Genomic DNA, 25559 nt, shown 5'->3' with positions numbered 1-25559 from the left:
TTTACCTTTTACGACTTTCACAAGTCAGTGTCAGCCAAAGCAGCGGCTACTTTGGCACAATTCAATGTGCGGTTTGATTGGAGTCTTTTGGACACCGAACTTTTCTGCAGGCACTTTGCAGGATTGGTGCCTCCCTCTTGCGCCACATGCTCATCCACCTCGCACTCTGCCAACCTTTGCCCCATGGAGTCTGAGTCCTCCACGTCCGGGGTCCTGGGGGGGGCTGGCAGATCAGAGCAGCGTGGCCTAAGAGACAAACTGGGTCGCCCGATCATTTACTTAGGCAAAGCCCAGGTCTGTAACAATTTCAACGGTGGGGCGTGTAGTTTCAGTGCCTGCAGGCTGCTCCATGTTTGTTCTATCTGCTTCAGGGCTCACACCAAGTCCATGTGTCCATCAAGGCTCAATCCAAAACAATGACTGATGGAGGTCAAGATCGAGGTACTGGCTTTTTACCTTCAGTCTCACCCATCTCCGCACCTGGTCGAGTATTTGGTGCAGGGGTTTTCAGGGGGGTTCCACACGGGGTTGGTGTCTCTTCCCCCAGGGTCACTTGAATGCCCCAATCTACTGTCTGCTAGGGAGGACCCGCTGTCAGTGGACCTTCTGCTCAGGAAGGAAGTTCAGGAAGGGTTCATGCTAGGCCCCTTTCCCGACCCCCCCTTCTTTTTTTTATTTTACACTGGGGGAGGGGCCAGGAGAGTCAGCGAAGGACCCAAGAAGAGGAGGATCAATGAGGCTGCACTGATGGGCAGTATTGAGGCTGCACTGATGGGCGCTGATGAGGCTGCACTGATGGGCAGTATTGAGGCTGCACTGATGGGCAGTATTGAGGCTGCTCTGATGGGCAGTAATGAGGCTGCACTGATGGGCGCTGATGAGGCTGAACTTATGGGCACTGATAGACTGTGGTCTGTGGTTTACAGATGACAGGGCGGGTCGAAAACAGGAAGGGGTGTGGCCTTTACAAGAAGGGGTGGGTCATATTTAAATTAGGGGGTGCCCATGTTTAGTCAGGCCTAGGGCAGCACAAAACCTAAATACACCACTGTACTCGTCGTGACATCTTTTACAATACACCAAAAAAAAAAAAAAAAAAATGGGCTAACTTTACTGTTTAGTTTTTTTTTTAAACGCAGTGAAATGCATTTTTTTCCCAAAAATTGCGTTTGAAAGACCGCTTCGCAAATACCGCGTGACAAAAAATATTGCAACTACCGCCATTTTATTCTCCAGAGTCTTTGCTAAAAAAATTTATATAATGTTTGGAGGTTATAAGTAATTTTCTAGGTAAAAATACAGATTTGAACTTGTAAACAACGTGTCAGAAACGAGCTCGGTCCAGAAGTGGTTAAGTAATCATCAGGCCTAAAATGTGTATTTAAAAAAAAAAAAAAAAAAAAAAAAGAAAAGTTGGGCAGGAGGTGAGATGTCCATCCGTGTGGGGAATTGATTGTTGGGGCCCCTTTTCAGTGCTCTTTGGTTCCCTTTCATGGTATCATTTCACCATGGTTCACCGCTGAGTTCACTGGGAATTGTCTTACTGTGTTTGCACATGGTATTATTCCACCATGGCTTCCTGGTGACTTCTGTGCTTAACATGGTGTCTTTCAACCATAGCTTTTTGAGTTCACTGGGAATTGTCTTGTTGGGTTTGCACATGGTATTCATTCCACCACGGCTACTTGGTGACTTCTGTGTTTGCATCATGGTATTATTTCACCACGGCTTTTTGAGTCACTGGAAATTTTCCTCCAACGTCTATGTTTGCACATGGTATCATTATTCCACCATGGCTCCCTGGTGATCTCTGTGCTTGCACGTGGTATCATTCAACCACGGCTGCTAAGTCACTGGAAATTTACCTCCAACGTCTGTGTAAGCACATGATATCATTCATTCCACCATGGTTTACACTATCAGCCATTCACGGCCCATGCTCTACCAACTGCACTAAATACTACGGAAACCATTATTGTATTTATGCCCCCCCATTTACAAAGCTTTCCAACTTATGGAGACTCAAATTTGACATTAAAATTTTAAACTTAAAACCAACATTAATATCTTTCTTATTGGCTTGTATATCGCTTCCCAATCCTTCCGGCTCTATAAACCGTCCAGAAACTTAAATTATTCGCATTCTACCAGCCCTGAGCTGACAAAATTCATTACCCAGAATCCTTTGCGAAGATATGCAAATGAGCTGGTGCATCCAGCTAACTGATAACTGTCACCAGTGTGCTTATGGCAGCACTTCCCCCCAACCTGCCTGTTTTCAAACGGCTGCTGCTGTAACTGATCACGTGTGGCACCATGGCAACGGCAGGTCTGATCAGATTATTAGATGGCTCCTTCCTCAGCTGGGAATGATTGGAGGGTCTGTATTCCTTCTATCAATTCACAGAGATTATCAGAAATGTTTATTTTTTTTTTCTCAAAAATCCTGCCCCCTCCTGGCTGTCATTTACATTGCGCTTCTATAGGGTGTACATGGAGGAGAGCTGTTTGGGGATGGTGATTAACCGTTTTACTGCCGCTGACATACGCCATACGTCAGCAGCAGTAGGGGGGGTTACACACACTGTATCAGCCGGGAATGTGTGCAAATCTGACAAGCTGACTGTTGGCTGTCAGATGGTAACGATCGGGCGGCTTTGCACTTTCACACACCTTGGCAGCAATGGTGAGCACCAGCAGGGGGCGCCAGAAGATAAGGATCGGGCTGCTCTGTGCAGTACCATTGCATAGAGCAGGTAAGTATAACGTATTGCCCTAACGTTGTATAGCGATGCGCAGGGCTGCTGTTAGAAATCGCGGGGCCCTGTATAGACTACCTGGCAGCCCCCCCCAAGAAAATATTATAGATATATTTAGCTAAAATTACAACAAAAACACTATTATAAGACACAAATATAACATAACTCGCTTAATTCCTGCTAAATCTAAAAAAAAAAACTATGCTAAATAAAAAAGAAGATGAGATGAGAAAAATATACAGGCTGGGCAGTTGGAGCTCAGTGATCAGAGAGACAGAGAGAGAGAAACAAAGTTACGATTTACAAATAAACTCCTGAGCAGAGATAAGTGCTGGGAGGGAGGGGGGGCCACACAAGGGAGGGGGATTAGTGAGGGACAACTTTCTGTTTCTCAACAGATAAAAGCTGATAGCAGGGAGAGGGACAGATCAGATTCAGGTGCTGGAGGAAGATTTCTGTATTTGTTGTCCATCACTAATCTCCCTCTCTGTGTGGGGCCCCCTTTGGGCTCGGGTCCCCTACAAGAGGGCTGGTGGTCCCCCCCTATCAGCTGCCCTGGCGATGCTCAAACTTTTGTCACTAAATCCTGTATAATCATAATAATAATATAATAATGTATATTATTTATTTAATTTTTTTAGCAATCAATTTTTATTAACCACTTGCCGACTGCCGTCAGTAGATTTACTGCGGCAGTCAGCCCCTCACAGGCAAAATGACGTATATTTATGTCACTAGCCTGTGAGGCTCTGGGGAGCGAGAGCGCGCCGCCCGCGGCGCGCTCCCGCTCCCGCGCGGTCTCGGCCCCCCCGCACGTGTGACCGGCGGACCAGATGTCCGCCGCTCACTCTGCGATCGTCGGGGGAGAGGGAGAAAGGCAGGCAGCTGATGTAAACAAGCTGCCTGTCATTCTCCCCTGTGTAGAAACACTGATCATACGGTTCTACTATGTAGGACCGTTGATCAGTGTAACTACAGCTCAAGCCACAGCCAATCACAGTTAGAATCACGCCCCTAGGGACACACACAGCCCCTCCCTCTCAAATAAAGTTAACCCCTTCACTGCCAGTGTATTTTTACTATTAACAGTGCATATATATAGCACTGATTACAGTAGAAATGACACTGGTAACCCCAAAAGTGTCAAAAATGTCAGTCAAGGGTCCGATCTGTCCGCCCCAATGTCGCAGTACCGCAAAAAAAATCGCAGATCGCCGCCATTACGCGTTAAAAATAAAACAACAAAAATGACAAAAATCTTTCCCTTTGTTAGTAAACGCAATAACTTTTGCGCAAACCAATCAAAATCCGCTTTTTGCGATTTTTTTTAACAAACATATGTAGCATAAAACAAATTGGCCGAAAATGTTAAAAAATTTTGATTTTTACTTTTTTTTTGGGGGAATTTCATATAAAAAAATGTGAAAAATATTGTTATTTTTGCAAAATTGACGCTCTTTTTTTGTTTATAGCACGTGATCAAAAAATCGCACAGGTGATCAAATACCACCAAAAGAAAGCTCTGTTTGTGGGAAAAAAAGGACGTCAAATTCGTTTAGGTACAGTGTTGCACGACCGCGCAATTGTCCATTAAAGTCACGCAGTGCCGAATCGCAAAATACCCCCTTGATGACTGTTTAACCACTTTACCACCGGAGGATTTTGCTGTCTTACGTCCAGGCCACTTTTTGCGATTCGGCACTGTGCGACTTTAACTGACAATTGCGCGGTCGCGCGACGCCGTACCCAAACGAAATTTACGTCCTTTTTTCCCCATAAACAGAGCTTTTTTTTGGTGGTATTTGATCACATGTGCGATTTTTACTTTTTGCGCTATAAACAAAAAAAGAGCGTAAATTTTGAAAAAATAACAATAGTTTTTACATTTTTTTATATGAAATTCCCCCCCCCCCCCCCCCAAAAAATATGTAAAAATCAAAATTTTTTAAATTTTTGGCCAATTGGTTTTCTGCTACCTATGTTTGGTAAAAAAAAAATCACAATAAGCGTATTTTGATTGGTTTGCGCAAAAGTTATTGCGTTTACTAACTAAGGGAAAGATTTCTGTCATTTTTGGTGTTTTTTTTAAACGAGTAATGGTGGCGATCTGCGATTTTTTTTGCGGGACTGTGACATTGCGGCGGACAGATCGGACCCTTGACTGACATTTTTGACACTTTTGGGGGTACCAGTGACATTTCTACAGTAATCAGTGCTATACATATGCACTGTTACTGTAAAAATGACACTGGCAGGGAAGGGGTTAATTTTATTGGAGAGGGAGGGGTTAATGTATGCCTGGTGCTTACTGACGTGTGTGGGGGGAGGTGACTGAGTGACACAGGGACAGATCGCATGTTCAGCTATGCTGAACCCTGCAATCTGTCACTGTTTGTCACTTAGGAGACCCGCCCACTTTGTTTACACAAGCATGCGGATCTCAAAACTCGATTCCCCGACGATCGGGGAAGAGCAGCGCCGCCGCTCCTCCCCTGGCCCGACTCCGGCTGTGAATGAATACAGCGGGAGCGAGCCTCCGGCGGCGCGCGAGCGCCGCCCACAAGGGGAGGAGTCCAGCGACGTAGGTCCAGCGATGAGCGGTCGGCAAGTGGTTAAGAAGTGATCATGAATAGAGGTTTATCTCTATTGGTCTTCATGCCACTAGCGGTGCCGGGGAGCCGCTGTTAAATAAGTTAGCGTTGATCGGAGGTGTCTGGTTACCATGGCGCTCGAAAGTGTATTTAGAAGCGGGTTGACTATGGGGCTCCTTGGAGGAGGTGTATTGAGACCTATTGGTCTTAGCAAGGAAGTGAGAGGCTGCTTATGTTTGTGGCGGAGGAATTCTCACAGTGACACCTGCATGCCTCATTTGGAAGCACTTATTCACAGCGGTCATGGATATGTGGATTTTTATGAGATGGACTTCCTAATGATTCATTCGTGATTTTATGGTTGTTTTATTTTAGTTTATATATTTTTATTTGTTTGCGCTGCACTACTTGACCTTATGTATTATGAACTTATGTACTTGAACTATATGTATTATTAAGGTATTGTTTTTTCGGCCTTGAAGTGTTCAGCTGGCAAACCTATTCGGTATTAATTTAGATTTGCGCTAAATATATATCTTTTGATTTAATACCGCACATGTGTGGTGCGAGCACCATTTAGATATAACACATGATTTTTTTTTTTTTTATATTTTATAAAAAAGAAAAACTTTTTATTTTTTTTTTTTTTTTTACTAACTTCCCTTGTGGCAGCATGGCTCGAGACAGGTCCTATTATTAGACCCCAAATCTCTCTTCTGGCCCCCCATGCAGCCGATCAAACTGAGATTAGTCTAGTTGGCTGCTTTCCTGGCTGCTGGTGGTTAGATAAACAAAGAGGCGGAACCGGAAGTGATGAATTATTCATCACTCCCAGTTTCCAGGGTTTTGAACAAGGCAGCCATTGCTGCTGGCCGCATCGCTCCCTGCCTCTGCGATGGGACCAGAGAGGCGGCAATAGGGGGGGCGGGGCCCCCTTCTGCCATCATTCTGCCACCCACAGAAATGATTGAGTGCCTAATTCCCCACCCGGATCACTTCTGCATTGTAGAGGATCTCCGGCTGAAAACAATGGTACCGGGATAATGCCTGTAGGTGCAGGCATCATCCCAGTATAAGTGTTCGGCCGCAGGCCGGTGTTTGTGGGAGGAGCTAGCGGGCTTTATAGCGACGCCCCTCCCCTACACCGGCCTGCTGCTGGGCGCTCGAGTCAGGTGTTCTACTGTGTCACCTGATCGCCGCCGGAACTTCCGCCTTTGAGGACCGGACTTCCGGGCAGGATCGTGGACGCCGCAAGCCATCTCCGCCGCCGCTGCTGGATCCTCCACCGTTGTCTACAGTCTCCTCTGCTCCCAGCGCCTCACCGCTGCCAGCCGGCCTGCGCCTCCTCCGCTGCACCAGCCGCCACCAGCACCTCCACTACCGCCAGCTGCCCGCTGCATCTCCCCGCTGCTCAGCCGGGACCAGGTATTCATTGGGGTTGGGGTGGCTGCCTACCTACCTGCACACATTGCCTGCCTCTCAGTCAAGGCCACGGCATTTTCCAACAAGCACCACATTGCCTGCCTCCAGTTAGGCCTCGGCATCTTCTCCACAGGGGGGGGCTCCTGGGTTCTGGGCTCCTGGCCTGCTTGGGGGGACACTGAGAGATCCAGGGGGGGATTGGAAAAAAAAAAAAAAGAGGGAGGGCATTTGTTCATTTTTCCATGCTTCACCCTTGCTGGGCATGTTCTCATGCAGGGGGGGGGGGGGGGGTTGGTCGTTCAGACTCACCTGCCCGCCGGCCGTCCGCTCAAGCAAGCAGCCCCCCCCCCCAGTAGGGGCCACCAGGCGCCCCCAGGCCACGGCCTGTCGGGGGGGCTCTTGGATTTTGGTCCAGGGTAGGTGGAGGGGCACCATACACTCATACACACTCACTTACCTACCCCCTTGGGTCAGGAGGGAGGTTGGTGGCAGGGTTGGGGGGGTCTCATTACATTCCACAGGGTTACATGTTCCCGTGTTGGCTCCCATCACATGCTATCTACACTGGGGGGGGGGGGGGGGGGTCATGTGTCACTACTTCTGATTGACCATTTGCCTTATTCCTCCAGGATCACACCATGTCCTTCAAAGCCGGTGTCAGGTACTACTACCAGGCTGCAGGTTCTTCCTGTATGTTTCTCACGGCTCCGTATGCTGGTAGTCTTCACAAACGCTACTCCAGCGTTGCCCATAGGCACTGCTAGGTCAGTCTCACGTCTCGTTGGGCCTCCACACACATCTTGGTCACCTTCGGTATGCTTATACCGGTAAGCCTAGGCCGTCCGGGTACGCTTTGGGCACATGTCACCAGCAGGTGCCACTTGGTTCCTGTTGTTCCTTTACCACCTTCACCACCTCCGTACCACGCTCAATACTATGTCATTGTCCTTCTCGTGGGCACTGAATTCGCTGTCTGCACCTCACTGTGTTGTACCTCGTCATATTTTGTGTCCCCTGTCAGCCCCCCCCTCCCCGTAGGGTGAGCGAACTGGCTGTTAGGGTTCAGGTGCTGGCCATTACTCCCCCTTCATAGCTGGTCCCGCGAGGCCAACTTCCCAATCTCAACACAGAGATTCTTCGCCCCTCGGGCCAATCCATAGTTAGCGCCTCGCTTCACCCACCTCATGGGTTTATAGTTAGGGCCTCACCTGTCACGGCCACACGTTTGATTCTTTACTGTCACCGAGAGACCAACCTTCCCGCCACCACGCTAGTGGCTCATGCCCCACGTCCAAATCATAGGTAGAGTCTCTCACCTGCCGCTTGGCATCTAGCAGGGCCTCACCTATCACGGGGTAGTTAAGTTTTTCGCCTCAAGGCACTAGCTAGCCAGCCAGTTTTCTTGGGGCTCTTGCGGTTGTTAATTGGACTTTGGTGTTCTATTTTTCTTTCAACAGCGTGCCTCTAGGAGCCATCTTGGATGAAGGATCATCCTCCCCCTCCACGCCGGCCAGACCCGGCACCCCAGTCAGATCTGGTACCCCCAGGGGTCATCAGAATCCGTCCCCGCTGGGCTCTTATGGATCCTGGACCATCCCGAAGATCTCGGCGGTCCTTCGCCAGAGGGGCATTCCGTTCCCGGCCACGGCTAGGAAGGCTGAACTGTTTAGGATCTTGACTGAGCACCCGGAAGATCCTGGACTGGGCACCAGCTCTCAGGGCTGTGGATCGGCCATGCAAGGAACTCTGGACTCCATCCTGTCTTCTCTGCAGTCAATCGGCGACAGACTGACGAATTTGGAGGACGCCAGTCCAGCTCACGGGGTTCCTCCTCCGCCCTTACCGGTGCAGGCTCCTGCCCCCGTTAGCGAACAGGGTAGGCCCCCAGTCCCCCTCTTCCCCTCTGCTGCGGTATCTCCCATCATCACCCCGGCACACATGGTCCCCCCAGCCCTCCGCAAGGATATCCTGGAGGGGAAGGATGTTAACCTGGTGGCTCTCCTTATCGCCTCCCAAGATGTGGTAGAGAATAAGGTCTACAACTATGGGGATTTGTCCGTAGTGATGAAGGCCAGAGACCCCAGGCTAGATAAGAAGCTGACCATCCCTGAATTCGTCCTGGCTTTCGGGATTTACAGGGATGTGTTATGCTCTGTCTACCCACATCGTCGGGAGGAACTGGATCTCTATCTTTACAAGGTTGTGGATTTGGGCCATAAGTACGGGGGTTTTACCTTTTACGACTTTCACAAGTCAGTGTCAGCCAAAGCAGCGGCTACTTTGGCACAATTCAATGTGCGGTTTGATTGGAGTCTTTTGGACACCGAACTTTTCTGCAGGCACTTTGCAGGATTGGTGCCTCCCTCTTGCGCCACATGCTCATCCACCTCGCACTCTGCCAACCTTTGCCCCATGGAGTCTGAGTCCTCCACGTCCGGGGTCCTGGGGGGGGCTGGCAGATCAGAGCAGCGTGGCCTAAGAGACAAACTGGGTCGCCCGATCATTTACTTAGGCAAAGCCCAGGTCTGTAACAATTTCAACGGTGGGGCGTGTAGTTTCAGTGCCTGCAGGCTGCTCCATGTTTGTTCTATCTGCTTCAGGGCTCACACCAAGTCCATGTGTCCATCAAGGCTCAATCCAAAACAATGACTGACGGAGGTCAAGATCGAGGTACTGGCTTTTTACCTTCAGTCTCACCCATCTCCGCACCTGGTCGAGTATTTGGTGCAGGGGTTTTCAGGGGGGTTCCACACGGGGTTGGTGTCTCTTCCCCCAGGGTCACTTGAATGCCCCAATCTACTGTCTGCTAGGGAGGACCCGCTGTCAGTGGACCTTCTGCTCAGGAAGGAAGTTCAGGAAGGGTTCATGCTAGGCCCCTTTCCCGACCCCCCCTTCACCTCCTGGCGTACTAACCCCATTGGCATCTCTACAAGCAAATACTCTAATAAAAAACGGTTAATCATTGACATGTCGGCTCCTCATTCCTCCAATAACCCTAGCCTGAATTCTCTTATCCCTTCAGCTGAGTTCTCTCTCCACTATACCACCGTGGACAACGCCATCCAAGCCATTTTGGGGGCAGGCAGGGCTGCATGGCTCAGCAAGACAGATATAGCCAACGCCTTCAAGCTTTTGCCCATTCACCCCTCTTTAAGGCATGTTGACGGTGTTAAGTGGAGGGAGGAATATTTTTTCGCCATCAGGCTCACATTTGGATCCAAAAGCAGTCCCAGGATTTTTTATACCTTTGCCGAGACGCTCTGCTGGCTTCTTCTGAATATCACCAGGTGCCCTACGGTTTTGCACTACCTGGACGACTTCTTGTTGATCGAACAGGGCAACTGCACTCCTGTCAGTTTGAGGGGCACTGTGGCCTTGTTTTCAACCTTAGGGGTCCCTCTTTCACCAGGCAAGACGATTGGACCTGTCACCAGGTTAGATTTCTTGGGGATCACCCTGGATTCCATCTCCATGCAGTCCAGCCTCCCTGGGGACAAGCTTAGGCGCATTCGAGAGGTGGTAGGCAGGTTCCTGGAAGTAGGGTCTTTTACGAGGAAAGATCTGCAGTCGTTGATTGGGTCATTGAATTTTGCCATGCGCATCATTCCGCAGGGCAGGTCATTCATCTCTCGGTTACTGTGTCTATTGCCGGGTCTTCCGGAGGGTGTTGTCACCCACCTGGATCCCCCAGCCAGGGCGGACCTGGCCATGTGGGTGGAGTTCCTGGAAAGGTGGAACGGCATTTCCATGTTTATCCCGCCTATCTAACCCCAGTCCCCTGTGTTTTGGACGGATGCGGCTGCTCACACGGGGTTTGCTGCCATCTTTGGGGATTCGTGGTTCAGGGATCATTGGCCGGCAGAGTCACTTGCCTTACCCGCTTTCCGGGAGACCTCGGCGTTGTTCGAGATATACCCTATAGTGGCAGCAGCTTTCACTTGGGGTAGGTGCTGGTCAGGGATGGCAGTTAAGTGTTTTAGCGACAATAAGGCGGCCTGTGACATTATTAATAAGGGCCGGTCTGCATCCCTGACCATCATGAGGCTGGTTCGCAGGCTGACTTTGTTAGCAGCCACCCACCAGTTTTTTCTTTATTGTGAACATATCCCGGGCCACTCCAACGCAGCTGCTGACGCTCTTTCCCGGTCTAAATTACAGGTGTTCTTCAACCTCCACCCAACGGCCGACAGATGCCCCACTCGGACCCCGAAGTTCGAAGATTTGATCCTGGACTAGCCCGGATTGTGGCGCATGGTCGGGAATTGGCCCGGATGGCTCTGTCATCTAATACCAGGAAGGCTTATGACCGAGCCATGTCCGTCTTCCAGAGGTTTTCAGCGGAATTTGGGTTGCACGACCACTCAGTCCAGACGATGGTCGCCTTTGCAGCTTTTTGCCACCTCCAGCTGAAACTTTCTGCCAGCACCATCAAACTGTACTTGTCGGGGGTTCAACATCACGTCCTGACGTACCAGCCGAACTCGTCTCCCTTTCTCAGGGCATATCCAGTGAAAAACCTTTTGAAGGGCATTGGCAAGGTGGATCGCCATACCCCGGTGAGGCGGTTGCCAATAGATGGGGAGAAATTCCGGGCTCTTTCTGATTTGTTGGACACGGCCCCTTTTGAGCCCTTCACGAACTTAGTTGTAAAGACCGCCATGTACCTGGCCTTTTACGGCTTTCTCAGGCCCGGGGATTACTACATCTTGACACTTCGGTGTTCTAAGACCAGGCAGGTGGGTCACCCTTTGTCCATCCCTTTGTATCCATCGGGGAATGATTGGTGCCCTGTCAAGGTCCTGGACAATTACGCAGCTCGGACTCAGAGCTCGCCCAGCTACTCACCACTTTTCACGTTGCTGGGCATTCCCCTCACCACATCTAGGTTTATATTTTACATCCGCACCTTATGTATCAGGCTGGGTTGGGACCCTGCGGCGCATTCTGGCCACTCCTTTAGGATTGGAGCTGCGTCAGCTGCCTCCGGCAACAACACGCCAGGTCATATCATCAAAAGACTTGGTCGATGGGAGTCTGATGCCTTTCAGATATACATTCCTCACCCCGAGAAGGAGTTGAGGTTAGCTTTTAGTAAGCTTGTAACATGAATTTAGGTTGTCAATAAAGTGTGTAATTTGCTTCCTTTTTGCCCTCTTTATTTACAGGCCTACCCCCTTACGTCGGTTCTGGCACACCACACCGACTTTCCATACCAAGGGTATCCATCATTTATCTACCGACCACAAGTGTTCGGCCGCAGGCCGGTGTTTGTGGGAGGAGCTAGCGGGCTTTATAGCGCCGCCCCTCCCCTACACCGGCCTGCTGCTGGGCGCTCAAGTTGCCCCACCCACCTTCACCCTTTTTTCCTGATCTCTAATCTTCGGGGGGTCCTCTTTATTTACAGGCCTACCCCCTTACGTCGGTTCTGGCACACCACACCGACTTTCCATACCAAGGGTATCCATCATTTATTTACCGACCACAACCACTGAAACCCAAGGATGTACAGAAACATCTTTGAGCGGGAAGTGGTTAACCACTTCCCACAAACCAACGTAGCCCTACGTCGGCTGCAAAATGTGGTTGTACCGGGGTGATGCCTGCAGCTAGAGGCATCATCCTGGTACCAATTTTTAGAGTTGGCAGTCGGCTTTCATGTGGTAATAGCTGATGGAGCTTGGGAGCCACTCGATCATTACCCCAGCAAGCGGGAGGGGACGCCCCCACTTCCTGCCGCCTTCCACGGCTCTGCCTGGGTCTCCCGTTCCAGCTGGAGACACGAGCATACCGCTGGCACCTCTGCTGGCTGGTTGGAGTCCCGAACGAAGTCGGATTTGGCTTTGATCGGGTCTCCGATGATGTAACCCGGAAGCAGCGTTCATGACGTCACGTCTGGGTTACTCGGTGGCTAAAGGTGCCGAATTTAAAAAAGTGACAGTATTGAAAAATGCAGTTTTCGGCATTTTGAATACATTGAAGTGTAGAGGAGGGGTTTGGGGTCTTTAATACCCCCCGATCCCCCCATAAAGAGTACCTGTCACTGCCTTTTGCTATAACAAGGGATGTTTACTAGGGATGATCGAACTTTTGAAAAGTTCGGTTCGACCAGAACACCCGAACTTCACGAAAGTTCGGTTCGGATTTCAGAACCCCATTGAAATCAATGGGACCCGAACTTCTGTAATCAAAAAACACCATTTTTAAGCCCTAAAACCCAATAAATGCCCCTAAAAAGTGCCTAGGGTTCTGGGTCATGCCCCAGGGACTATTAATCACACAAAAAAAAGTTCTTAAAAATTGTCGTTTTTGATAGATAGCCAATTATTGAAAAAATAAAAAAAAAAAAAAAAAAAGAGATTTCTTTGGATTTAGTGTCTGGGGGGTCTAAAAGTTGTACCTGTGAAGTTTCAGCTCTGTAGCATGTCCAGAACCAGAATTACAGCATACCAAACCTTCAAAAATGACTTTTTTGCTTAACCGCACCTTTCTTTTGCTCCTAATCAACGGCTCAGCCAATGTGTATGATGGGGACATAATGCAGTGCACTGGGAACAAGATTAGAGGTTTTTTTGGAAAAAGGTGCTGTCTCTTTAAATGTGCATATAATTAACGGGTGTATTTCCACAATGGGGCTTTTATTACCAAATGTTTCAAGAAGTCCAAAGATGTATGTAATTGCACTTTATTTCATGTAAAATGGTGTTTGGTGCACTTTAACTTGAAATCTCACAAGAAACAGACATATATGCACGGATACATTGAGGGTTAGGGGTAGGGGCCACAATGTAGTGCAGAGTGAACAAGATTAGAGATGTTTTGGATGAATACTGTTGTCTCTTGACTTTGAATAGAAGTAAAGGATGCTTAAAAATTGGGCATTTGGTGGTGCGGACGATGCCTTGACACCATATCCCTATGAAAGTGCTGGTAATGAAAGCAATAATTGCCTTTGTAAGGAAAAAAATTACAATGATATGCATCTGTGTGACAGGTGCGCAAAAATTGTTGTTTGGGTGTTGGCGGAGCCATACCACTGTAAGCCCAAAGAGCTGGTGTTGAAGAAGGCGTAAAAATTATGAAGGTGTGCACCTGTGGAACAGGTGCGCAAACATGGTAGTTTTGGTGTTGGCGGAGCCTCCCCACCATAACCCCAAAGAGCTGGCTTTGAAGGAGGCCCAAAAATTGTAAAGGTGTGCACCTGTGGAACAGGTTCGCAAACATGGTAGTTTTTGTTTAGCATAGCCTCCCCACCTTAACCCCAAAGAGCTGGTGTTGAAGGAGGCCCAAAAATTGTAAAGGTGTGCACCTGTGGAACAGGTTCGCAAACATGGTAGTTTTTGTTTAGCATAGCCTCCCCACCTTAACCCCAAAGAGCTGGTGTTGAAGGAGGCCCAAAAATTGTAAAGGTGTGCACCTGTGGAACAGGTTCGCAAACATGGTAGTTTTTGTTTAGCATAGCCTCCCCACCTTAACCCCAAAGAGCTGGTGTTGAAGGAGGCCCAAAAATTGTAAAGGTGTGCACCTGTGGAACAGGTTCGCAAACATGGTAGTTTTTGTTTAGCATAGCCTCCCCACCTTAACCCCAAAGAGCTGGTGTTGAAGGAGGCCCAAAAATTGTAAAGGTGTGCACCTGTGGAACAGGTTCGCAAACATGGTAGTTTTTGTTTAGCATAGCCTCCCCACCTTAACCCCAAAGAGCTGGTGTTGAAGGAGGCCCAAAAATTGTAAAGGTGTGCACCTGTGGAACAGGTGCGCAAACATTGTCGTTTTTGTTTTAGCATAGCCTCCCCACCTTAACCCCAAAGAGCTGGTGTTGAAGGAGGCCCAAAAATTGTAAAGGTGTGCACCTGTGGAACAGGTTCGCAAACATGGTAGTTTTTGTTTTAGCATAGCCTCCCCACCTTAACCCCAAAGAGCTGGTGTTGAAGGAGGCCCAAAAATTGTAAAGGTGTGCACCTGTGGAACAGGTTCGCAAACATGGTAGTTTTTGTTTAGCATAGCCTCCCCACCTTAACCCCAAAGAGCTGGTGTTGAAGGAGGCCCAAAAATTGTAAAGGTGTGCACCTGTGGAACAGGTGCGCAAACATTGTCGTTTTTGTTTAGCATAGCCTCCCCACCTTAACCCCAAAGAGCTGGTGTTGAAGGAGGCCCAAAAATTGTAAAGGTGTGCACCTGTGGAACAGGTGCGCAAACATTGTCGTTTTTGTTTTAGCATAGCCTCCCCACCTTAACCCCAAAGAGCTGGCGTTGAAGGAGGCCCAAAAATTGTAAAGGTGTGCACCTGTGGAACAGGTGCGCAAACATTGTCGTTTTTGTTTTAGCATAGCCTCCCCACCTTAACCCCAAAGAGCTGGTGTTGAAGGAGGCCCAAAAATTGTAAAGGTGTGCACCTGTGGAACAGGTGCGCAAACATTGTCGTTTTTGTTTTAGCATAGCCTCCCCACCTTAACCCCAAAGAGCTGGTGTTGAAGGAGGCCCAAAAATTGTAAAGGTGTGCACCTGTGGAACAGGTGCGCAAACATTGTCGTTTTTGTTTTAGCATAGCCTCCCCACCTTAACCCCAAAGAGCTGGTGTTGAAGGAGGCCCAAAAATTGTAAAGGTGTGCACCTGTGGAACAGGTGCGCAAACATTGTCGTTTTTGTCATAACCAAAATGAGGTTCTGTGAACGTAAAGAGAATGAGAGGAGGGTTTGAGGGTGGCACCATGGTCCAGGCTTAAACTGAGGCTCAACTGCCACATCACAACGATAGCCTAGTCTACAAGGTCTGCATCAGGTGCATCAAAGCTTGATATCCACGACTGATTCATCTTAATGAATGTCAAACGGTCGACTGAGTCGGTGGAGAGTCTAGTTCGATGGTCTGTGACGAATCCTCCTGCTGCGCTGAATGCCCGTTCCGATAGGACACTGGAAGCAGGGCAGGCCAACAACTCCATGGCATACTGGGCCAGTTCTGGCCAGTGGTCTAATCTTAAGACCCAGTATGCCAGTGGATCGGATTCGTCACATGAAAAGCCCTCTGTGTCACTTTGTGCCCTCACGTAATCGTCCACCATGTGATGCAGACGCTGTCGATGCGATGTGGCAGCTGAGAGGCCTGGGCGGTGAGGACTAAAAAAAGACCGAAAGGCATCCGTCAACCGCACGCCTTCTCCAACGCTCCTCTCGTGACCACCAGTAGAATCCATGGTAGGTTGTCCCCGCCCCTGCACCCTACGGGAGTCGGGGAACATGTTCACCAGATTCCTCTTGAGACTGTCCTCAAGGGATTTGATCCTGTGGACTCTATGGGTGGATGGGAAAAGCTCCGAGACTTTACACTTGTACCGGGGGTCAAGTAGGGTGGCCAACCAATAGTGGTTAGTCTCTTTAATGGCCTTGATTCTGGGGTCCTTTCGCAGGCTCTGGAGCATGATGTTTCCCATGCGTCGCAAATTAGCGAAGGCCTGAGAAGCTGACTCCTCGGGGTCACTCATAACGACATTATCTTCAACGGGCTCCTCCTCCTCCCAGCCACGTACTACTCCAAAGTGTCCCGAGGGAGTCAAACTAGGCCTTGCAGATTGCCGCATGTCTTCCTCCTCCTCCTCCTCAAACCCTGCAAAAGTTCCCGCAGAATCGTCCTCCTCCTCCTCTTCCACCCCTGGATCCTGCTCGGGCCTCTGGGAGCTAGGCATAATGGGGTCAGGATTCTCAGGATAAAGGGGGCCTTGAGAGGCAAGGAAGTCCTCCTCTTCCTCCTGCTGCTCTGCCTCCAGTGCCCTGTCCATAATGCCACGCAGAGTGTGCTCCAACAAAAACAGTACCGGTAGGGTGTCACTGATGCATGCGCTGTCCCGGCTGACCATCCTTGTGGCCTCCTCAAATGGCGAGAGGACAGCGCATGCATCCTTAATCAAAAGCCACTGCCGTGGTGAAAAGAAGCCCAGGCGCGCAGAGCCAGTGCTGGTGCCGTACTCGCATAGGTATTCATTGAGGGCCCTCTGCTGCGTGTACAGGCGCTGCAGCATAGCCAAGGTGGAGTTCCAGCGGGTGGGCATGTCACAGATGAGGCGGTGTACCGGCAGGTGAAACTCGCGCTGCACTTCGGCCAAACGTGCAGTGGCACTGTACGACCGCCTGAAGTGACTGCACACCCTTCTTGCCATCCTTAGCACATCCTGCATTCCCGGGTACGAGTTCAAAAACCGCTGTACCACGAGATTCAGGACATGCGCCAGGCATGGCACATGGGTTAACTTTCCCTGACGAAGGGCGGCCAGGAGGTTTGACCCATTATCAGTAACCACCATCCCTGGCTGCAGCTGGCGTGGTGTCAACCACCTCTGGGCCTGTGCCTGCAGAGCCCCAAGAATCTGAGGGGCAGTGTGCTGCCTGTCCCCTAGACACACAAGCTGCAGCACTGCGTGACACCTTTTGGCCTGAGACATAGAATAGCCCTTTGAACGTTTACGTGGTATCTCATCATATTCAAAGGACCATTCTGCAGAGGAGGGCATGGAGGAGGTAGAGGAGGAGGAGCAGGAGGGGGTAGAAGTGATCGATCTACCCGGATCAGCGACACCACCAGCTGTTTGCAGACGTGGGGGCAACACTGGCTGCAGCACCGAGCCCTGGCTACAATCCCTTCCACTGGCAAGCAGTGTCACCCAGTGAGCAGTGACAGAAATGTACCGTCCCTGCCCATGTTTGCTTGACCAAGTGTCAGCCGTCAAGTGTATCTTACGGCTGACTGACTTGGCCAGGGATGACACTACATTGCCTTCCACATGTTGGTATAGGGATGGCAGGGCCTTACGGGAAAAGTAATGCCGACTTGGCACCTGCCACTGTGGAACTGCACATTTTGCGAAGTCACGGAAGGGAGCAGACTCTACCAGGTTAAATGGTAATAGTTGCAGAGCCAGTAGTTTAGCCAAACTACTGTTTAGACGCTGGGCATGTGGGTGGCGGGGAGTATACATTTTTTTTCGTTCCAGCATGTGTGGAATCGAAATTTGGCGTCTAGATGATACAGCTGGTGGTGTGCTGGAGGTAGATGCGACACTGCCTGCTATATCATCATCCCTGCCAGTGGAGGCTGCCAACAGGTGACGAGTGACTATAGCAGGGCCAGGAACAGACTGATGTGCAGGTGGAGCAGGTGGAGCAGATGGAGCATGAGGAGGAGCGCGAGGAGAACTAGGAGGCCGACTGACCAATCTTTGGCCCTTTTGTGGGTTCTTTAAATGCTCCTGCCAACGGGCCGAGTGGTGGGTTGTCAAATGCCTGTTTAGGCAGCTTGTACCCAGGTGGTTGACATTTTTGCCACGTTTTATACCCTTCTTACAAATCTTGCAGATCGCAACTGTTTTATCTGCATGGGATGTCTCAAAAAAGGCCCAGCAAGATGAGGTGTGTATAGTGGCCCGGGAGACAACAGGTGCGGCCTTAGATGGAGTAGGCCGTCTGCTCTCCCCTCTTGCTTGCTCTGCCTCCTCCTCAACCTCAGACCCAACATCTGACTCCATCAAAGACTGAGCATCAGGCCTGGCCTGGGAGACAACAGGTGCGGCCTTAGATGGAGCGGGCCGTCTGCTCTCCCCTCTTGTTTGCTCTGCCTCCTCCTCAACCTCAGACCCAACATCTGATTCTATCAAAGACTGAGCATCAGGCCTGGCCTGGGAGACAACAGGTGCGGCCTTAGATGGAGCGGGCCGTCTGCTCTCCCCTCTTGTTTGCTCTGCCTCCTCCTCAAACTCAGACCCAACATCAGACTCCATAAAGGACTGAGCATCAGGCTGGAGTAGATGGCCGACACTGTGGTCAAACAGCTCAGCTGACTCCTCTGCCATGTCTGAAATTGGGTCTAAGGGAGGACATGAGGTGGACATGGACTCATCTGTATTTGTTCTGACAACTGCAGAAGACTGACCACTTTTCTCTGCCTGGGTCACTGTAGTTGCAGATGATGCCGATGATGAGGGTTTGTTCATATAGTCCACCACCTCCTGTACATACTGTGGACGTATAGCTTGGCCACTGCCGGAGAACAATCCAAATGGTGGCCTGGCTGAGGACTGACCACCACGTCCACCCCTGCCTCTAGACACCCTAGAAGCTGTGCCCCTTTCCGCAGCAGGGCCACGTATGCCTTTTCTTGGTCTACCAGGCATATTTGTCACTGATGCGTTGGCAACTGTGTGCGGTGAAAAACGCACACTGCTATGCGACCCACAGTTGTCGCTGGATACAGCACAGCAGTTGCGGTTCACGCACAGTAGCAAAGCCTTTTGCACAGTGGACCTAACGCTTTGAACAACAGGCGTTAGGTTGTCACTGATGCGTTGGCAACTGTGTGCGGTGAAAAACGCACACTGCTATGCGACCCACAGTTGTCGCTGGATACAGCACAGCAGTTGCGTGTCACGCACAGTTGCAAAGGCTTTTGTACAGTGCACCTAACGCTTTGAACAACAGGCGTTAAGTTGTCACTGATGCGTTGGCAACTGTGTGCGGTGAAAAACGCACACTGCTATGCGACCCACAGTTGTCGCTGGATACAGCACAGCAGTTGCGGTTCACGCACAGTAGCAAAGCCTTTTGCACAGTGGACCTAACGCTTTGAACAACAGGCGTTAGGTTGTCACTGATGCGTTGGCAACTGTGTGCGGTGAAAAACGCACACTGCTATGCGACCCACAGTTGTCGCTGGATACAGCACAGCAGTTGCGTGTCACGCACAGTTGCAAAGGCTTTTGTACAGTGCACCTAACGCTTTGAACAACAGGCGTTAAGTTGTCACTGTATTTTGCTGCCTAGCAAGCACGTATACCTGCTGTGATACAGCAGCACTGTGCCACGTGCTCACTAAACAGAACCCTCACACTTTCCCTACAGAAACTCAATTTTCAAATCTAACTAATGTAGTACAAAGTTCCCTAACTACACTAGATATCCCTTTCCACTAAATAGAAAGCTCCATACAGCAGAAGACTGACACTGTCCCTTAAGTTTTTTTTTTTTTTAACTCTAAGAACCAGCACAATCGCTGTATCTAACTACACTGGCTGTAAGCTAAATACAATTCTGCTATATGGAGCTTTAGAACCACTCGATATGTAGGAAATGTAGTGTAGCAAGCAGGAGTCAGACAGAACTGCTTCAACTCTCTTCAACAGGCTCTGGATAACTGTGCTAGGGGTTAGGCGGGGCCATCTTATATAGTGTGGGGCGTATTCACTCCTGATTGGCCTCTGGTCCCCGTAGTCACTCCAATCACGTTCCTAGGAGACTCCTGCCCCCTCATTGGCTTTTGCAGACGTTTCTGGGCCAATCACGGGCTTTTAAAGCCCAGTTCCTGTCCCAGTGCATTTTGGGCGGTTCTGGTGGCCGAATACCGAACTTTTGCCGCAAAAAGTTCGGTATTCGGCCGAATATCGAACATCCAATGTTCGGGTCGAACCGATGGTCGACCCGAACCGTTCGATCATCCCTAATGTTTACATTGCTTGTGACAGCAATAAAAGTGATCAGATTTTTTATTTTTTTTTAAACTGTGCTAAAATTAAAAAATTAAATAAAATATATAGGAAAAAAAAAATGAAACCCCCCCCCCCCCCCCGTCGCTGTGAAATTGCGCACAAAAGAAAATGTATACGGAAGTCGTGCCCGCAAATGAAAGCGCTGTTCAAACCACACATGTGAGGTATCGCCATGATCGTCAGAGCGAGAACAATAATTTAAAAAAAAAAAAAAGATTTACTCTGTAAATCTAAACTGGTAACCGTTAAATTTTTTTAAAGCGTCGCCTATGGAGATTTTTATTGACCGTAGTTTGTCGCCATTCTGCGGGTGTGCGCAATTTTAAATCGTAACATGTTAGGTATCTATTTACTCAGCGTGACATCATCTTTCACAATATACAAAAAAAAATGGGCTAACTTTACTGTTTAGTTTTTTTTAAATACAGTGAAATTTTATTTTTCCAAAAAACTGGCGTTTGAAAGACCACTGCGCAAATATTGCCTAATAAAAAATATTGCAACGACCGCCATTTTATTCTCCAGAGTCTTTGCTAAAAATATATATATAATGTTTGGGAGTTATAAGTAATTTTCCAGCTAAAAATACAGATTTTAACTTGTAAACAACGTGTCAGAAATGAGCTCAGTCCAGAAGTGGTTAAGTAATCATCAGGCCTAAAATGTGGGTTTAAAAAAGAAAAAAAACAGGAAAAAGGCTTTTGTGGTTTTAAAAACTTGTGGAGAACTGAATTTGGGGCCCCTTTTCTGTGCTCTTTGGTGCCCTTTCATGGTATCATTTCACCATGGCCTTCTGGCATGCTGAGTTCACTGGGAATTGGCCTTCAGTTTCTGTGCTTCCAACCATGGCCCATGCTCTACCAACTGCTCTACATACGATAGGAACCCAAAACTGTATATAAACCCCTCCAATTACAAAGCTTTCCAACTTATGGAGACTCAAATTTGAAACCAACTTGTCTTCTCCACTCTGTTCCAAGTGTACTGTTGCCGATGGCTCCTTCCCATATGTTCTGGGAGAGTCCTCCTATCCGTGCCTTTTGATCGGAAGTCACGGCATTTATTGCCGATATTTCTCAGTTGTCCAACAGTGGCGGCTGGTGCTCAAAATTTTTGGGGGGGCGCAAAAAGAAAAATGTAATAGGTATTGCTTCGCGGCAAAAAACGCGGTAAAAAAATTGCATGACTTTGAGGTCATGGTACAAGCATGGCACAGGTGATGGCATAGGCATGGCACATGTGATGGTATAGGCATGGCACAGATGATGGCATAGGCATGGCACAGGTGATGGCACAGGTGATGGCACAGGCATGGCACATGTGATGGCACAGGTGATGGCACAGGTGATGGCCTAGGTGATGGCATAGGCATGGCACAGGTGATGGCATAGGCATGGCACAGGTGATGGCATAGGTGATGGCATAGGCATGGCACAGGTGATGGCATAGGCATGGCACAGGTGATGGCACAGGTGATGGCACAGGCATGGCACAGGTGATGGCATAGACATGGCACAGGTGATGGCATAGAGATGGCACAGGTGATGGCATAGGCATGGCACAGGTGATGGCACAGGTGATGGCATAGGCATGGCACAGGTGATGGCATAGGCATGGCACAGTTGATGGCACAGGCATGGCACAGGTGATGGCATAGGCATGGCACATGTGATGGTATAGGCATGGCACAGGTGATGGCATAGACATGGCACAGGTGGTGGCACAGGTGATGGCATAGGCATGGCACAGGTGATGGCATAGAGATGGCACAGGTGATGGCATAGGCATGGCACAGGTGATGGCATAGAGATGGCACAGGTGATGGCATAGGCATGGCACAGGTGATGGCACAGGTGATGGCATAGGCATGGCACAGGTGATGGCATAGGCATGGCACAGGTGATGGCACAGGTGATGGCATAGGCATGGCACAGGTGATGGCATAGGCATGGCACAGTTGATGGCACAGGCATGGCACAGGTGATGGCATAGGCATGGCACAGGTGATGGCACAGGTGATGGCATAGGCATGGCACAGGTGATGGCATAGGCATGGCACAGGTGATGGCACAGGTGATGGCATAGGCATGGCACAGGTGATGGCATAGGCATGGCACAAGTGATGGCACAGGTGATGGCATAGGCATGGCACAGGTGATGGCATAGGGATGGCACAGGTGATGGCATAGGCATGGCACAGGTGATGGTACAGGCAGGGCACAGGTTGGCTTCAATCACTTACCTTCTGACGGCGGCGGGATGGCGGGATTCCGTGAACCGAGACAAGCAGCGCGGACGTCCTCCTCTTCAGTCTTCTGTCTTCCGGTCCGGGCAGCGGTAAGGAGATCGGGCGGTGACGGTGCGTGACTGACGCACGCACCGGCACCGCCCCCATTGCGAGTCAGCGATGTCCTGGATCATGATTGGTCCAGGCTGGAGACAGGTGATAGAGATGGCAAAAAAATTTGAAACCAACATTAAAATCTTTCTTATTGGCTTTTATATCACTTCCCAATCCTTACGGCTCTATAAACCGTCCAGAAACCCAAATTATTCGCATTCTACCAACCCTGAGCTGACAAAACCATTATCAGATTTTTAATTTTTTTTCTCAAAAATCCTGCCCCCTCCTGGCTGTCATTTACATTGCGCTTCTATGGGGTGTACATGGAGGAGAGCTGTTTGGGGATGGTGATTAACCCTTTTACTGCCGCTGACATACGCCATACGTAAGCAGCAATAGGGGGAGGGGGGGTTACACACACACTGAATCAGCCGGTGTTCAGTGAAAAAAAACCTACCCGTGAGAAATGCCTACCCTCGTCACTTCCGGTGCACCTACCCTTGGCGCTGGAGGAACTGCACTCTGCCGTCAGATCCTTTAGGCAAGGCAGGACCCCGGGCTGCGACGGTCTCCCAGCGGAGCTCTATGTAGCGCTGTGGGATCTCGTTGGCCCGGACCTGCTCGAGCTGTACGAGGAGATGGTGGTGGAGGGCACAATGCCTCCGTCGCTGAGGGAGGGGATGATCACGATTTTGTATAAGCGTAAGGGGGAGAGAGGGGATCTGAAAAATTGGCGTCCCATCTCTCTCTTGAACGTGGACTACAAAATCCTCGCCAAGGTTCTGGCCAACAGGCTGAAATCTGTCATCGGACAGATCATCCACCCGGATCAGACTTGCGGCATTCCTGGTCGCAGGATTGCGGACAGCCTTGCGCTTGTCCGGGACACGGTCCAGTACATTCGAGGCCGCCGTGTGCACGCGGCCCTGGTCAATCTTGACCAGGAAAAGGCCTTTGACCGTGTCTCCCACGAGTTTATGTGCAGAGCTCTGCGCAGGTTTGGTCTTGGGGACATGTTTTGTTCGTATGTGAATGTGATGTACAATGACATTTGTAGTACGGTGTTGGTGAATGGCTGGAAAACTGACCCTTTCCCTGTTCTCTCTGGGGTCAGACAAGGCTGCCCTCTCTCACCTCTGCTTTTTGTTTGCTGTATAGAGCTCTTTGCCGAATGCATCCGACAGAACCCAGAGATCAGAGGGATCACCGCACCGGGACCGGACAGAAGGGTTGTCAAGTGCTCACTCTATATGGACGACGTAACGGTGTTCTGTGCTGATCAGCGCTCCATCGACTCGCTCGTCCAGACCTGTGAGGACTTCGGCAAAGCTTCAGGGGCAAAAGTCAACTGCGGGAAGTCAGAGATCATGCTCTTCGGAAAGTGGTTCCTGCCTTCTTCTGCATCAATCCCTTTCAGCATCAAGGCGGACTTCATCAAAATTCTTGGAGTTTGGTTTGGAGCTGAGGGCGCAGCCCTGAAGTCTTGGGAGGAGAGACTGTCCAAGATGAGACAAAAGTTTGGACTATGGAGCCTCAGAGAACTCACCATCGAAGGGAAAACACTGGTACTCCGCAGCGAGATCCTCCCTGTGTTGCAGTACCTCGCCCAGGCCTGGCCCCCCCGGGTCAACACCTGCAAGGCCATCACCAGGGCGGTGTTCCACTTCATCTGGGGCTCCAAGATGGACAGAGTGAAGCGAGCAGTCATGTTCAAGGAACCCCTCAAGGGCGGTAAGGGCGTGCCCGACATCGCAACGTTACTGGGGGTGTTCTTTGCCTGCAACTGCATCCGCAGAACTTTGATTGACAGAACTTCGGACTCTGGAGGCAACTCCATGTCCCGTTTTTTCCTCCTGCCTCTCTGGAGGTCCCTTGGATGGGACAAATGGGACAGCTCCATCCCCTACAACTGGGACACTCCTTGGTACTACTTGGACACTTTCAAGTTCATCAAGGAGCTGGGGCTGCATGGAGTTAAGCCCGACTTGTGGAAGCCAAAAACTATCTACAAGTTGATCAGAGCATCGGACATTGCTGAGACTGTTCCAGGCCTCCCTTCAGCCACTTGCAAAGTGGTCTGGAGGAATGTTTCTTCAAAGAGACTCACCAACAGGCATAAAGATCTGGCGTGGATGGCTGTCCAGGGGGGTTTGCCACTCAGGACATTTATGCATGCCAGAAACTTGTGCAGATACAGGCACTGCCCCTTTTGTATCATCCATGAGGAAACGTCTTACCACGTTTTCTGGGAGTGCTCATTTGCACAGAGCCTGTTGAGGGCCTTGGAACCTGAACTGAGAGACTTTGTCCCACAGACTGCCATCACACATTTTGCTGTGCTGAATGGACTTTTTCATGGGACTTTTTCCCAAGAGGACATTGACAACGCCTGGCGGGTGTTGTGCTGCTTTAAGGACGCTTTATGGTGCGCCAGAAAGCGCCTTATCCACCAGCGGGAGAGGATGTCCATTGAGGACTGTCGCAGACTGGTTCACAGTCTGCTCAGAGACTATAACCTGATGGATCTCATGGAGGAAGAGGAGGTCTGAAGATTTCCCCTTCCCCCACTCTCCCTTGTGTGTCTTTGTCCATTCAATAAAGCTTCGGGCCTGTGATTTCATTCCCCTCCCCTTACCCCACTCTCCCACTCCCCTATCACACCTGTTGCTTTTTGAAATGTAATATTGTTTGATTGATTCATGCTACGTATAGATAACGTTTCTTAGTTTCATGCTTATAGGGGTATTGCGGCGTCATGCATGATGTGATGGCTCGGGGTATCCTTACTCCGCACACCACATCAGGCATCATACCGCAGAATGAATGTATGTGATTGAATGTATTTATTAGTATGACCGGAAATGTATTGTAATGTAGTGTATTTATGCGCTGCGTCGCAGTACAGGGGAGAATGTAC

General features: G+C 49.8%; 1 protein-coding gene across 1 annotated transcript; it reads left to right on the top strand.

Annotated features, from left to right (window-relative positions):
• Positions 1-24009: 24009 nt before the first annotated feature.
• On the top strand, positions 24010-25191 carry LOC309552839 (uncharacterized protein; the record flags this gene model as incomplete). The annotated part of the gene is made up of 1 exon (XM_082253748.1): positions 24010-25191. One exon carries the CDS (start codon positions 24010-24012, stop codon positions 25189-25191), a length of 1182 nt encoding a protein of 393 aa, XP_082109874.1.
• Between the last annotated feature and the right edge of the window lie 368 nt (positions 25192-25559).

Source organism: Pelophylax lessonae (genome assembly GCF_965119305.1).
Source record: "Pelophylax lessonae genome assembly, chromosome: 4".
NCBI lineage: Eukaryota > Metazoa > Chordata > Amphibia > Anura > Ranidae > Pelophylax > Pelophylax lessonae.
Note: the sequence above shows the minus strand (reverse complement) of the source record. Positions and strands in the feature narration are given on the sequence as shown.